The sequence below is a fragment of the Oryza brachyantha genome, chromosome 1, assembly GCF_000231095.2.
Source record: "Oryza brachyantha chromosome 1, ObraRS2, whole genome shotgun sequence".
NCBI classification, from domain to species: domain Eukaryota; kingdom Viridiplantae; phylum Streptophyta; class Magnoliopsida; order Poales; family Poaceae; genus Oryza; species Oryza brachyantha.
This window is the reverse complement of record NC_023163.2, coordinates 661,414-676,385: the sequence shown is the minus strand read 5'-3', so window position 1 is coordinate 676,385 and position 14,972 is coordinate 661,414. Positions and strand designations below refer to the sequence as shown.

Below are 14,972 nucleotides of genomic sequence, written 5' to 3'. Positions count from 1 at the left end.
TATATATTACAAAAGTATTAAGCAAAATGTTTAATAGGCTTATTAAAAATATATAATTAGATTTAAATTTTCTACACTACTACCAGTGCAAGGTACCGTAGTCAGGTCGGATGATAGATGGTAAGAACTAAGAATCCACTCCTCGGAGTTGCTCATCATCACAGAAGAATGGCTTGGAGGCACTTGCAGATCATCGCTACCACCTTCAGGCATCTCTATCACTTCACTCATCAAACAATGAAACAAGCTTCATCATTTGAATATCTACTAAGTTACTGGTAGCTCTGAAACAGACATATACTTTCGTCGTCGTCGTCCTCTTGTTCCTCAGAGATTGCCGTCAGGTCGGACGATCGATGGTAAGAATCCACTCCAGGGAATTGCTCATCATCACAGAAGAATGGCCTTGGAGGAACTTGCAGTTCATCGCTGCCACCTTCAAGCATCTCTATCACTTCACTCATTGTCGGTCTATCACACGATCTCATCTGAATGCACCATAGTCCAACAATGCAAAGCTTCCTCTCCAGCTCATGCATGTCGACAATGCCAGGGATTTCGCATGTTTCTCGCCGAGTCAGCTCCCTATACACCCGTGATGGATAATACGCTTGACTTGAGTTTGCCACATTAGGATCTGCATTCCTTCTTCCTCCAGCCATCTCCAGTAGTAGCATCCCAAAGCTATAAACATCAGATTTGCTTGATATGACACCGAAGCTTCTAGAGATCATCTCAGGAGCTATGTAGCCCACAGTTCCTCGTGCAGCGCTAACTGGGACAAAGCTCTTATCCCTTGGGTACAGCTTAGCAAGGCCGAAATCTGCAACTTTTGGGACAAAGTTATCATCAAGAAGGATGTTGTGTGGCTTGATGTCAAAGTGCAAAATCTGCATCTCACAGCCCTGATGCAGGTAGTTGATCCTCTAGCAATGCCCAAAGCGATCTCATTCAGCTTATCCCAGGAGAAACTCTTCTCTGATGAGAAGATGTACTTGTCGAGCGAACCTCGAGGCATGTACTCATAGACGAGCGCTCTTCTCATTTCTTCTGAGCAGAACCCAACCAAACGCACCACATTCACATGGTGAATTCTGCCAATGGTTGAGACCTCACTAATGAACTCTTCTCCGTTGCAGCTGGAGCTACTGGTCAGCATCTTGACGGCGATATGGACATTGCCAGGGAGCAGCACACCTTTATATACAGAGCCATATCCTCCTTGGCCCAGCTTGTCTCGAAAATGGGATGTAATTGCAATGATGTCTGTGTAGGCGTACCTCATTGGACCAATCATCTGCTGCATCCGGAGGAATTTCTCTACTGCGTCGATCGTGATCCTTGTTTTCCAGTACTTGTGGGCAAGGAAGATGAATACCACGAGCGGTCCCAACAGTAACCTACATACAACTTTGCAGACAAACCAAGAAACATATATAAACTTTTTAAGACACTCAGAGAGTATAGGACAATGTTACAGCCTTTATAGGTGTGTATTGCTCAAAAATAATATTGCAGCGTACCAAAATAGAGCTTGATGGTATCAATTGAAGATACTATGATAACCATAAGTGACATCAACTTTGCTGTGTAGGCATGATCAGCAGCTCTGCAGCGTGTGAAATATAGTTCACTCCAGAAAATAGCACGGATTAAATTCAGAATGCTTCCACCAGATATATTCTCCTTAAAGTAGCTGAAAATCACACCATTGTACAAGATGTTGTAATTATGAAGGGGGGAGAACAACTTGAGAGTAAATGGGTTCAGGCACGCGTGCATGAGCATACACACATATACAAAAGCAGACTCACCTTAATGAATTGTTCAGGCATTCCGTGGTGCTTATGTGATGATTCAGGAAATTATAATCAAGTGGAAATCGAACACGAAATCCCTTCCTTATGAATGCAATGATATCAGTATAACTTGAATTTTGTAGCTGTAAGTCTGATATATGCCGACTATCAAAGGGAATCGTGGACAAATATCGACAAGAAGATTGAAGCTCTCCAACTGTACAACTAGAGAACTCGTTGATATAAACAAAGGAATTGTTGGCAGGTAGGCAAGAAACGGGCCTGTACCGTGGGCTAGTATCTGCTATTGGTTTGGAACAATTCACAAAGCATGCCCAAGCACTGTCAAAAGCAGTATCCAAATCGAGAAAGCCATAAGAATCAGTTGGAACATCCAACAGAGACAAGGGCCAGCGAGTTCTGGGAGGGTGATCGGAGCGAGGAAGAGGGCAGCTATTGTTTGATTCATCCTGTATGGTTGCATCGACGACCAAGAAGGACGAATCGGTGTAGTTGATGCTACTGACATAGTAAGTTCTTGTGTTGATCTGAATGGTGGCCTTGCCCCTGCTACAGGAGAGGTTGTACCATGGATGAGGAGTAGCAACGCACCCGCGTGAATCACTTTCAAGACGGAAAGGGTAGGATATGTTGGCAAGATCACCGCAGGAGGAAGGGGGACAGTACTGAAGGTCTTGCCCTCCTCCTCCAACATCAGCTGCAGCAACTCCAAGCAAACAAGAGATCACTACAGCTTTCTGCAAGGTGTAGGTAACAGTACTACCAATGGAGCTCGCCATGGCTGCAGCTTCCACTTCCCCGGATGAATGGCTATCATTTTCTGCTTTCTTCCACTTAGTCAACAGTGGACGGGCAGCAGCAAGGAAGTCAAAGTTGGACGGCTAGCCGGCCAGGCACAGACACGTATGTCTCCCAGACACAAATTCTTGGGATATTCAGGCGTTCCTCTTCATCACCATCATATCAGTCGGTCTACCAACCTATCCACTCTACAAAAACGAGACGAATACTATTCCAGGCTCTAGTCAAGATGAGCTCTCAACCTGCTTTCGTTGCAGGAGCCTTGCTGCTGGTGTCGTCTCTTCATCTGCAGGCCATGGCGTGGGAAGACAAAGATTTCTTCAGCTCATGCCCGCCGTCGCGGTGCAGCGACCATGGCCCGGAGATCAGGTTCCCTTTCCAACTTGAATCCAGCAATACACCGTCCTCCTGCGGCGTACCATGCATGAAGCTATCATGCTCTGGCCAAGACACCATCCTAGAAAGCAAATACTCCAGCCTTGGAAGCCCATACAAGGTGATCGCCATAGATTACAAGTATACTACCCTGACCATCGTCCCCCTCAGAGGCTTGAACTCCTCCTGCCCTCTTCTACAATCTGTACCACTTCCTTCTCTCAAATCTGCTTATTATTACCACGATGCAAACTGGAGCTCTTGTGACATATACGATTGGGATTCTGCAGTCTTAGTAAGCTGTTCAGCAGAGTTGACACCAACTAGAATCCCTGATGTTGCTGCCGCCAGTGCTATTGCTGGCCCAATCTCTTGCCTCAGCAACGCAACACACTTCTCTTATTTGGTTGCTTTTGATGTACCCACGTTTCTTATTCCCATCGAGTGTGAGGTCGTCTCAGATGGCCGCATTCCGATACCATATTTTTACTCTGGTGATACCTACAAATTCAGAGGAAGTGCAGAAAGAATCCTTAGTTTTTCCGACACGACGGCCGATTGGAGATACTACGCAAATGACGCAGCCAACAATTGCTCGCAGTGTGAAGGGCAAGGCCGACACTGTGCATTCAGCTCACAAAGGAATCAAACATTCTGCATGCGTCGAGGTATTTTTTTTTCTATACGACAGGCACAATCTCTGTTTGATTTCTGGAAGTTTTAGTATAGTTTTCAGTTCGCAATCCACTCATATGAATGGTACTATCCAATTGTAAAAAGCTAGCAAAACACTCGTAATTGTATCGGATGATTAAGAAAATAATATTTCCAAGAGCCTATGAGCATCAGTTATACTATCCGTTCATCTTAATTCCAAACGTGGTTACTCAAAATATATGCATGGCCATGACTGCACCTGCATAAAGCTACTGAACATAACATTCCAATTCTCTGTAGCAGCAGGTTCGTAGACTGCAAGCTCAGACGGTATAGAAGTCAGTAATTCAGTTGCTCGTATACTACAACTAGATCTGAAACTGGATGATGCTTGGTGTTTTGATGGGTGACAACCTTGTATGTAATTTGCTCTTTGTTTTTCCTCCTAAATACATTGATACAATTGGTTGGCCTACTCTTCGGCCAACCTAGCTAAAAAAGGTTTAAGATGAATCTAAGCTGTGATACATACATAATTTTGCAAACCACCTTAATAATTATACTGTCTTAGTTAGCACCAGCAAGTTGCTTATGATATTTTCTGAACAAGATGTAGGGATCATTTCTCGTTTACAAATATACTCATATAGTTAAAGACATAGCTGATCCTCCCACTTGGGTCCGTCTCCACTTAATACACTATAGCAGTCACTTGTAAATAACTATTTATGTTGGGTTTTACCTTTTCTTTCTCAATAAGCTATTTTTCCCTTTTTACTAATTTAACTATCCGTCAAATCTAAACTTTCTTGTTTGGTATTTGCAGGTTCACGTATCAAAGTAATTGCAGGTACTGTTCAATCCAAATATTCCTTTATTCAAATGAAATAAAAAACAAAAAATAAGAAAGGCTATCTATTCCTTTAGGCTAGAAAGAATGCAATGCACTAATTTCTTATTCTCTGCATAATCAGCTACATCATCCGTTGCCGCTTTTGTTGTTCTATTATCAATGGTGGGTACTGCACTCTATCTTTCACTGAGGACAAGATATAATGAAGAGATACATCTGAAGGTAGAAATGTTCCTTAAAACGTATGGCACATCAAAACCCACAAGGTATAGTTTCTCTGAAGTAAAGAAGATAGCAAGACGGTTCAAGGTTAAACTAGGACAAGGTGGATTTGGAAGTGTGTACAAAGGCGAGCTACCAAATGGAGTCCCTGTGGCGGTAAAGATGCTAGAAAATCCAAAAGGAGATGGAGATGAATTCATCAATGAGGTTGCAACTATAGGGAGAATCCACCATGCAAACATTGTCCGCCTCCTTGGCTTTTGCTCTGAAGGAACAAGGCGGGCACTTATTTATGAGTTCATGCCTAACGATTCGTTGGAGAAATATATATTCTTGCATGATTCTAATACTTCTCGAGAAGTCCTAGTACCAAACAAGATGCTAGATATTGCCTTAGGCATTGCCCGAGGAATGGAGTACCTGCATCAAGGATGTAACCAGCGTATCCTCCACTTTGATATCAAGCCTAACAACATTTTGCTGGACTACAACTTCAGCCCAAAGATTTCAGACTTTGGCCTTGCAAGGCTGTGTGCAAGGGACCAAAGCATCGTTACCCTGACAGCAGCAAGAGGCACAATGGGCTATATTGCACCAGAGATATATTCACGGAACTTTGGAGAGATATCTTACAAGTCAGATGTCTATAGTTTCGGCATGCTGGTGTTAGAAATGGTCAGCGGAAGGAGGAACTCAGACCCAAGCGTTGAAGTCCAAAACGAGGTTTATTTCCCAGAATGGATCTATGAACAGGTTACCACTGGACAGGATTTGACACTCACTAGGGAAATGACACAAGAAGAGAAAGAAACGATAAGACAGCTGGCCATTGTGGCTCTATGGTGCATTCAGTGGAACCCAAAGAACCGGCCATCAACGACAAAGGTGGTGAACATGCTAACAGGGAGGTTGCAGAATCTACAGGTGCCACCTAAGCCCTTTTTCTCAGCTGATAACCATCCTGTGCTGTAAGACTCGCAGAACATGTTGCCACAATTTAGTAAAGGAATAAATGCGATAGATAAACTCAATATATTTGTTGCAATAGAAGCATCATCACTCTTGAGATGGTAAAACTCTCTGTATCATATTTAATGATATGCTACACATTATTCAGTAATCCCAAGAACTTACAGTATTTGTCAACGAATAGGATATGCACTATTATGCCCATAGACAAGAACTCGAAAATTACCTTATTCTGTTCATTGCATCATCGAACGAACCCCTTCAGTAGAAACTTTGCAATTTGTTTGAAAATACCTTCGCATTCCATTCGGTGGATCAAAATTCCAGTTTATGTTTGCTCATAAACTGGATGGGACTGAAACATAGATGGGTCTGAGTTGAGTTTACCCAAAAAGAAAAAAAAACACCCCGCAAAAAAAGAAAAAGAGAGAAAAAAAAGATAAAGCAAGGACCTTCATCGATGGCTGGCAAGGAGGAGGGCAGCGTGGCATCCGGTCGAGCCGCACAGGACGGCGGCGAGCATGGTAGCATAGTGCTCCGGTGGCGCGCGCTGAAGGCGGAGCGCATACCGGGCAGAGAAGATAGCGGATGTGCCTGTGATTCCAGCGTCGGGTTCGGCCAGTGGACGCCGCCACCGCGGCCGGCGCGCCGCCGGCGACGGCGAGAGGCGCAGTGGCGAACTGTTTGCCCTGCCCCGTTTCGAATCTGATTGATTTGGTTGGGTCGGAAGTTGGATGCGGGCCTCAGCCCACCAAACCAGTGGAGTTACCTTAATTTGGGCTGCACGACGGCCCAATATATTTCTGTTGATGCGTATGGATTGTTTTAGAGGCTCATGGGCCACTAATGGGCCTCTATTTGGTGCCAAAAGCAAAAGGGCCTCGTCTCATCTGGGCCTACCCGAGATCCTCCTCCTCCCCTTACTCCGGCGGCGGCGGCGGCGGCGCTCCGCCTGCCGCTTCCCGGAGCATTGGAGGAGGAGGCATCAGGGCTCAGGCACGCCCTTCAGGCCAGCATGCTGGCGGGTGCGGTTCCTCAGCCTGCCGCCGCTCTGCCGTCAACGCGGGGCCGGGGCGCCCCGCTGCTTCCCCCGCCACCACGCCTCGCCGTCGCTAGAGCGCCACCGCCACCCCGAGAGGTTTCACGACGCGCCGGCGATTAATTGGTTTCAGATCCTTCCTTACGCCGCCCGCCGGCTCCCTCTTGCACGGTAGGCATTGACGAAGGTAAGAAGAACGTATTTCTTCTGCTTCTCTTCTGTCTTTGCGAAACTACACTCTACTGAAACCCACTCTACTGTAGGATTGCCTGACCTACAGGATTCTATTACATATCTCCTTAAGATGTTTAACCAATGAATGGATCGTGGAAAGGATTTTTCAAGCAGTTTATAACAGCTTAATGGAGAAAGAATGGATCAGTGTGTGTTGCTACGTAATATGAATGCTGTAGATAAACCGAAGCAATTACAGAACATACAAATAAGGTACTATCAACTTCTTCTCTTTGAACATAATATTGCAAGTACATGCTAGTTCTTCGAATCTTACGGAAGAATGTGTGGGCTGTCCTTTTACTGCATAGAATTGCTTGTAGAAGAGACAAACGGTTTAGGAGGCATCTGCAGATCCTGCAACCTTCCTGTTAGCATGTTAACCACCTGTGTGGTTGAAGGCCTATTTTTTGGGTTCCACTGAACACACCATAGCGCCACAATTGCCAGTTGTCTTACTCTGTCTTTTTCATCCTGTGTCATTTCCATACCAATTGTTAAGTGCTGCCCAGTGAATAAATTCTCATAAATCCATTCGGGGAAATAAACCTCATCTTGGGTCTCAATATTCGGATCCAGGTTCCTCCTTCCACTCACCATTTCTATAACCAGCATGCCGAAACTATAAACATCTGACTTGTATGATATGGCTCCAAAGTTCCGAGAATATAATTCTGGTGCAATATAGCCCTTTGTGCCTCTTGCTGCAGTCAACGTGACAATGCTTTGATCCCTTGCACACAGCTTTGCAAGTCCAAAGTCTGAAATCTTTGGATTAAATCTGTAATCTAGCAATATGTTGTGAGGCTTGATGTCGAAATGGAGAATACGCTGATTGCATCCTTGATGTAGGTATTCCATTCCTCTAGCAATTCCTAAAGCGATATCTACCATTTTTGCAGGTACTAGGAAATCCCGTGACACATCAGAACCTTGTGAGAATATATATTTGTCCAATGAGTCATTAGGCATGAATTCATAAATTAAAGCACGTCTTGTTCCTTCTGAGCAAAAACCCAAAAGGCGGAGCACATTGGCATGGTGGATTGTCCCAATGGTTGCAACTTCATTGATGAATTCCTGGCCATCTCCAATAGAATTTTCTAGCATCTTAACTGCCACAGGCACTCCATTTGGTAGATCACCCTTGTATACACTGCCAAAACCACCCTGGCCTAACTTATGTTTGAACCTCCTTGCAATTTTCCTAACTTCAGAAAAAGTATACCTTTTGGGTTTTGATGTTCCATACGTTTTCAAGAACATTTCGACCTTCAAATGCACCTCTTCGTCATACTGCGGCTTCAGGAAAAGATAGAGTGCAGTGGCCACTATGAGCAAAAGAACTACAATGATGGCTACAGATGGTGCTGGTAGAAAACAAAAGGGAACTTGTCAGGCTGCATCCAGTCAAAAATAAATAATGTAATCCATCTTATGGTATTAAGCGGATATAAGAATTTGATAGCAACAATAATATATGCATAAAAGAAATATTTAATCATAGCATTACCTGCGATGGTTATGACATATGAACCTGCAATTAAGAAAGAGGAGAATTAGAAAATAAAAAATGTTTCTAAAAGTAATCTAAAATTTATCAATTGTTTCATCAGCTGTAACTGGTTATGAAATGACATTGTTCCTGCCATCTTAATTCACTATATATCTCAAATATCAAGTAGTATGCAATATTTTTTTTAATTGGAAATATATTCTTTTAAGGGCATTGTTGGAACATGGTATGCTAAATACCACAGAAATAGATAAACGTAGGAGTATGATGCCATGTCATGTTGAATCCTATACGACAATAATCTATAAGATTTTGCTAGAAAAACACTTTTAATATGGTTCAATTCTGTAGTAGTTTCATCCTACTAGGAAGCATAGCTGGTGAAGGACAGCATAGAACAAAGGGCTATATAGTTTTAAAATTGCTCAAAAAATAATTCTGTTCCAAAAAGGATCCTAACCTGTCTAGAAAATGGATATGCGTTCCTTTTAGGTTTATGCATACCTGATCTCAGTTATAACAGTATATGCTATTTCTGGTTTTGAAGAATGGATACACTACTGGTTAAAATTTCAGTAGACAAATGGGGATGCTGGTTTCTGTGGGCACCAAACAGTGTTTCATGATGGATAAAGACCAGTGACATAGAACTAGAGCAAACATATTCATGCTGAAGATTTTGTTGCTTTCTTAACCAGAACACCCATCTCACTTCTGAGAGCATGTCCATCCCTTGGTTCTAGTGGTAAGCTAGAGTAGTGCATATAGTATCAATGTTAAGAATGTAGGTCTGGTTTCTGTCATACTATGGCTGGAATGCATGGAGCCAACGCAAGGCTTAGCAGTTATTGGTAAGTAAATTACTGTTTTCTTTCTTTTTTTAAACTTGGCATATAACAGAACATCTAAAGGTGGCCCAAAGGGTTGCAATCCTCTTTAGTTACTAAGGGAGGACTATGCTCCAAGCCTAAAGTGAAAGTCATTTTGATCTAGGCCACCTTGTAGATTTATGGTATTTTTTATTTTTAAGAATTTCAAAACAATTCAGTGACTGTTAATTGGTTATATAACAATTCTGAGGAACAACATCTCCTGAATCTGAGGGGCAACATTTGCATTATAAGTTTCAAATCCTTTGAAAAGCCTTGTGTGTGTGTGTGTGTAAAAGAAATAGAACAACCATACGCATGGAAATCTTTTGAACAGTTTAAGGTATTAAATATTAAAATTTACAAAGTTCAGACTAAGGGAATGAAAAGTTAAATACCGTAGGGTTCCCTAACAAGGCAAAGCTAGTCATACTGTTGATCTGAGATTTCAGAAAGAGGAAATACCATAATGGCAGAACGCCCGCCCCTTTCGTGAGCTGAAACCACAATGTCTGCCTTCATTTTCACATTTTTGGCAATCTCTGGTTATGTTACTGGAGTCCCAAGTGAATACCAACTTACTGACACCAATGACTCCATCTTCTGTTTCCTTGTAAGTTGAGGGTGAATGTATGCCTTTACAAACAACTGTGCAGTCTGGCTGAAGAACAGACATGGATGCATATGGATGTACCAAATACCACTGGCTTCCGTTGTTACTGAAACAAGATATTGGGCCGACTATACCATGGTTATTTCTTGGTATGGAATCTGTTGAACAACTTACTAAGCTTGCAGCTCCCAGTGTTTGAGGTTTGTATGCATCAGTTGATAAATTTGCCAATATGAGCTTCTGAAGCGGGCAATGAGGTGTGGAATCTACAAGTGGAATGACAGTCATGGAAGCATTCTTGTAAGATATTTCAGTCACCTTGCAGGAGCCTAGAACTTGGTGATACAGGATGATGTCCTGTCCAGAACAGGATAACTCCAGGAGAGGTGTGCCACATGACGGAGATTGTAATGAAAGGCGGAGTGGGAACCGGACCTCTGGTCCATGTTTGCTGCACCGATTTGGTGAACAACTCTTGAAGTTGAAGAAGCCCTCAGCATCCCATGCTGTGGCTGCATAGATGAGAAGAGATAGCAGAAGCACCACAACAAGAAGTTTAACCATGTTTCTTACTATTCTTGAAGATTGGAGGCACAAGGAGAAGGCCTTGAATGTAACTATAATGGAATTTACTGGGTATTCATACTGTGCTTGTCATGAACTCATGATAGCAGCCTGCTTGTGGAGGAGGGATCCCAAAGTATAGTGGAAGTTGTGTGGTCCCATGATGTAGTTTTTCTTAGTGTAACTGTATCATCAGAAAATGAAGCCACACTTAAACTGTGAATTTGCTGGCAGTGGCTAGAAGCTGTTGTAAATCACCCTCTGCAGCACAGCCCCGTGTAGTAAAGATATTGTGAAGTTCTTCAAAGTTAGGTTACTCAAAATCCATATCCAATTGTAGAAGAGTTTTCAAAGAACTTTATTCCACACACTGATCTTTCTAACAACTTTGTGACAGATAATGGGACTGCCTTGAATCCAAATGTGCATCTCGTCTTCACTCTGGAATTCTGGATGAGGTACTCATTATTCTAGTTTAATTTGCTCTGTCCAAATTTACCGGACCACATGAATTGAATCCCAAAGAGTTTTGTAAAGCTTTACTAATGCTCTAGTGGATTGAGGCTGGAGACATGCTCTCTTTTGTCCTATCCAGGCCCCAATTGTTTCCTTCCCCGAATCAGTCAATGCCATCGCTGCCTCTGCTCTCAGCCATGTAAATGTTACCAATCCATGTCCATTTTCAATTGAGATCCTCTGTAGTATTATCCTTATATTGAAAGTCACTGACACGTGGGCCAAGCATATTGCTAACTAGCTCGGACAGCAGGCTCCTCTCTATTGTGATAAGCTCGTTTTGCAACTTTTCATGGGCAGTCCTTGCTGTGAAGCAAGCTACCATGGTTATGGCTGGTGCATTTCGTCGTTCTGCTGCCCTGCATGCCATGGTTGCCTTCTCTGTGCTTGCAGTTCTTGTACCAGATCACGTCCAAGGGCAACACAGATGCCCAGATTTCTCCTGCGGCCGTCTTAACAACGTGTCATACCCGTTCCGCCGGCGAGGCGACCCCTCCTACTGTGGTGTTCCATCATACGAGCTGGCCTGTTCAGACAGCAACGCTACAATTCATATCAACAAGGCAACATACTTGGTGACTGAGATCAACTACAGTGATCTGTACTTCTGGGTGGTCGATGCAAGCTTGGATTCAGCTAACAATTGCCCTCTTCCTCGGTGGAACCGGCCTCCTTACGTTGAAAAATACAGGCTTGGAGAAGATTCACACCGCAGTGTCCAAGTCCAGTTGGCTCCTGATGTAGAATGGTTTGCTACCTTCGTGAAATGCTCACGGGAAATGCACAGCAGCAATGTCATGTACAGGCCTGTGGCTTGCCGGAGCAGCGACTCTTCTTTCGTCTATGTAATAACTGGCCGGGGATCCTATTTCGCTGAATACCTAGAGCCTTCGTGTGGATACCTGGCAATGACTCCTCTAGCTGTGGGTGGTCTGGAGAATTGGCGCACTGCTACTGCGGCTGCCACACTGGAGGATGTAAGTTATGAAGATGTTGTCACATCCATGAGGGAAGGATTCGCTGTTCGATTTCCTTTCAAGTCCGGGAGATTCTTCGACTGCCTTAGGGGCTTGATCAGGTGAGTCAATTTACTTGACTTAAGACTGAACACTTTTGTTTTGTCTTCCCTGTACATTCTTGATACTGAAGTTCACCAATGCCAAATAATGTTATCTTGGAAATTTTCTTTGCTGTGCCATGGCTCATGCATGAGACCGTGATCTTGCAGCGACAGCAGTGGAAAACCAACAAGATCTCGGCCCTTCAACATTTTTGTTAATATCAAGTCCTACGTTTCGATATGCGGGCGTCATGCAACTCAACTTCCACATCCTTTACTTGTGCTCCTGATGTCAGTGCCACTGACACAAGCTTTCTCGATTGTACGGGGCATTTTTGGTACGTGACAATCACATACCAAAATTTGAGTTATATTTTCCTTTTTTACTGGATTAGAGTTTGGTGATGCTCTATCCATTCATAAACTTGGTCGCTACAGCGGGCATGAACCTGTTTGTGGAGTAGTATGCAGGTTCATTCTGGTGATGCTGCTGGTGCTGACATTCCTTATCTACATGTACTGGAAAATAATAAGGATGAAAGTTGATGTGGTCGAGAAGTTTCTGCGAATGCAACAAATGCTGACCCCAACGAGATACACCTACACGGACATTGCTGCCATCACAAGTCATTTTAGAGACAACCTTGGCCAAGGAGGATATGGCTTCGTCTACAAAGGTGTGTTACTCCCGGGTGATATCCATGTTGCCGTCAAGATGCTGAAGGTTGACTCCAGCTGTAAAGGAGAAGAGTTCATTAGCGAGGTCTCCACCATTGGCAGGATCCACCATGTCAACGTGGTGCGACTCGTGGGGTTCTGCTCTGAAGAAATGAGAAGAGCGCTGGTCTACGAGTATATGCCTCGGGGCTCGCTTGACAAGTACATCTTCTCGTCCGAGAAGAGTTTCTCCTGGGATAAGCTGAATGAAATCGCCTTGGGCATTGCCAGAGGAATCAATTACCTACATCAAGGGTGTGACATGCAGATCCTGCACTTCGACATCAAACCGCACAACATCCTTCTGGACGCCAACTTTGTCCCAAAAGTTGCTGATTTTGGTCTTGCAAAGCTATACCCGAGGGACGAGAGTTTTATCCCAGTGAGTGCAGCAAGAGGGACGGTGGGCTACATAGCTCCTGAGATGATCTCTCGGAGTTTTGGTGTCATATCGAGCAAGTCCGACGTTTACAGCTTCGGGATGCTACTGCTGGAGATGGCTGGGGGAAGAAAGAATGCTGATCCAAATGCAGAGAATTCAAGCCAGGCATACTATCCATCACGAGTGTACCGTCAGCTGACCCGACAAGAAACGGGTGAGATCACTGCTGCTGCTGCCGATATGCATGAGCTGGAGAAGAAGCTCTGCGTCGTCGGACTCTGGTGCATACAGATCAGTCCTTGCGACCGGCCGACGATGAGCGAGGTGATAGAGATGCTTGAAGGTGGTGTTGATCGTCTGCAAGTTCCTCCCAGGCCATTCTTCTGCGACGATGACCACGTCGCTGCTGTGGAGACGTTCCATCTGTCTTCCGGGACAGAGCTGGCTGCAATCTCCGAGGACGACGACGACGAGCAATCCTAATACAAAGATACTATTTATGATTTCTATATTTTTATTTAAAAAGCTACTATTAAACACTACACTTATAATATAAATACTATTAATTCACATATGAATATGATATTATTTATCTCTTATCATATCATTGGTGTTGGGTAGACATCATTTCTTATTTAAGATATAGTTTTCTTCACTTTCTTCATTTACTCGATTGTCGTATTATTTTTTATCATATGTGATAACTTATTAATTATATATGCATCGTTTTAGTTATTGCACTATAAATGTCGTGAGTTGAATTAGGAGAAATCGAGAATATTATTCCTCGGTGTTTACGTGTTGCTTTCCTGGACAAAAATGAAACGAGACTCCCGCGGGCTTTCGTTCTCCGGCCCAAATGAAGGCCCATTAATTAGCAGCAGGCCGAACTTTCTGGTTGCAAATTGCACGGAAGGGAAAAAAAAAAGTTTCCCCTCTTCCTCCTCCTGCTCTGCAGCCAAAGCCAACGCCTCGCCGTCCCCGCCATCGCCGGCGATCCGCCGCCGCTTCCTCGGCACTCCATCAATGCGCGCTGCCTGATGGGGATACGCGTTGCCTTCTCCCCTCGGCGTTGTGCCACCCGAGCGGCAGATGCCACTCCGATAGCCGCAGGGTACGCCTGCTACCCTGGGTCTACCAGAACCTGGGGCGAGATCTCCTCCGGTGGTGGTTTGAGGGTAATCCGTTTGCTTTGCTATCTCTTTTGCTGAATTTTATGTTTATATATAATTACTCACTTGTCGAATCAATGCTCCATCCATCTGTTCACATTGCAAATTTGTAACCCCAGCCTGTTTGTTGTGAGATTTCCATCCGACAGACAGTCTGTTTCTGACTCTTTGAATGGGTGACCAAGCTAGGATGACTTGTTACTTCAGTGAGGAAATTCATGATGTATTTCTTTCAGAAATAAATAAATTCACAATATGATCTGTGCCCTACTCAGTTCTTAATCTTACTAGCAAATCAGTGCACCGATTGGCCCACACGTTTTATATAGCCCGTGTATATGTTTAGATGCAGGATTTTTTATACTAAATAGTTCGCTTTTTACAAAAATCAGTGCACAATTTCTCCATACAGTTTTATGTCAGAAAATACCAAATTATTTGTTCTTTTAAATTGGATAGACCCGTCCTCTACATCCACCAGATGTACATAGCCACTGGTGGGACAACCAGGTTTTACAATCACTTATGATCAAATCTGGGTGGGCTACATGCACGACGGCCAAACTAGCCAACCGAGCAACACTGATATATAC

At 43.7% G+C, this 14,972-nt stretch overlaps 3 protein-coding genes, 1 long non-coding RNA gene and 1 pseudogene across 5 annotated transcripts; 3 read left to right on the top strand and 2 right to left on the bottom strand.

The window, feature by feature from the left end:
• Positions 1-41: 41 nt before the first annotated feature.
• LOC102715887 lies at positions 42-2,903 on the bottom strand (annotated as a pseudogene).
• On the top strand, positions 2,862-5,777 carry LOC102721220 (rust resistance kinase Lr10-like). 2 transcript variants are annotated; one of them, XM_040524200.1, is made up of 4 exons: positions 2,862-2,990; positions 3,510-3,664; positions 4,480-4,503; positions 4,628-5,777. In XM_040524200.1, exons 1-4 carry the CDS (start codon positions 2,917-2,919, stop codon positions 5,698-5,700), a joined length of 1,326 nt encoding a protein of 441 aa, XP_040380134.1. In that variant the 5' UTR covers positions 2,862-2,916; the 3' UTR covers positions 5,701-5,777. The 2 variants fall into 2 exon arrangements, with proteins under 2 accessions (XP_040380134.1, XP_006645444.2); XM_006645381.3 differs by having other exon boundaries at positions 2,862-3,664.
• Positions 5,778-6,584: 807 nt separating this feature from the next.
• LOC107305597 lies at positions 6,585-7,961 on the top strand. The gene is made up of 3 exons (XR_001551816.2): positions 6,585-6,923; positions 7,000-7,183; positions 7,873-7,961. It is a non-coding gene; the product is annotated as an uncharacterized LOC107305597 (long non-coding RNA).
• Positions 7,183-10,532, bottom strand: LOC102720932 (rust resistance kinase Lr10-like). The gene is made up of 3 exons (XM_040521443.1): positions 9,821-10,532; positions 8,484-8,507; positions 7,183-8,340 (listed from the first exon to the last, which is right to left on the bottom strand). The coding sequence occupies exons 1-3, from the start codon at positions 10,530-10,532 to the stop codon at positions 7,271-7,273; spliced, it is 1,806 nt and encodes a 601-aa protein (XP_040377377.1). The 3' UTR covers positions 7,183-7,270.
• On the top strand, positions 10,278-13,738 carry LOC102720658 (rust resistance kinase Lr10-like). The gene is made up of 5 exons (XM_006645380.3): positions 10,278-10,839; positions 10,930-10,990; positions 11,128-12,126; positions 12,277-12,446; positions 12,573-13,738. The coding sequence occupies exons 3-5, from the start codon at positions 11,372-11,374 to the stop codon at positions 13,688-13,690; spliced, it is 2,043 nt and encodes a 680-aa protein (XP_006645443.1). The 5' UTR covers positions 10,278-10,839; positions 10,930-10,990; positions 11,128-11,371; the 3' UTR covers positions 13,691-13,738.
• Positions 13,739-14,972: the final 1,234 nt, after the last annotated feature.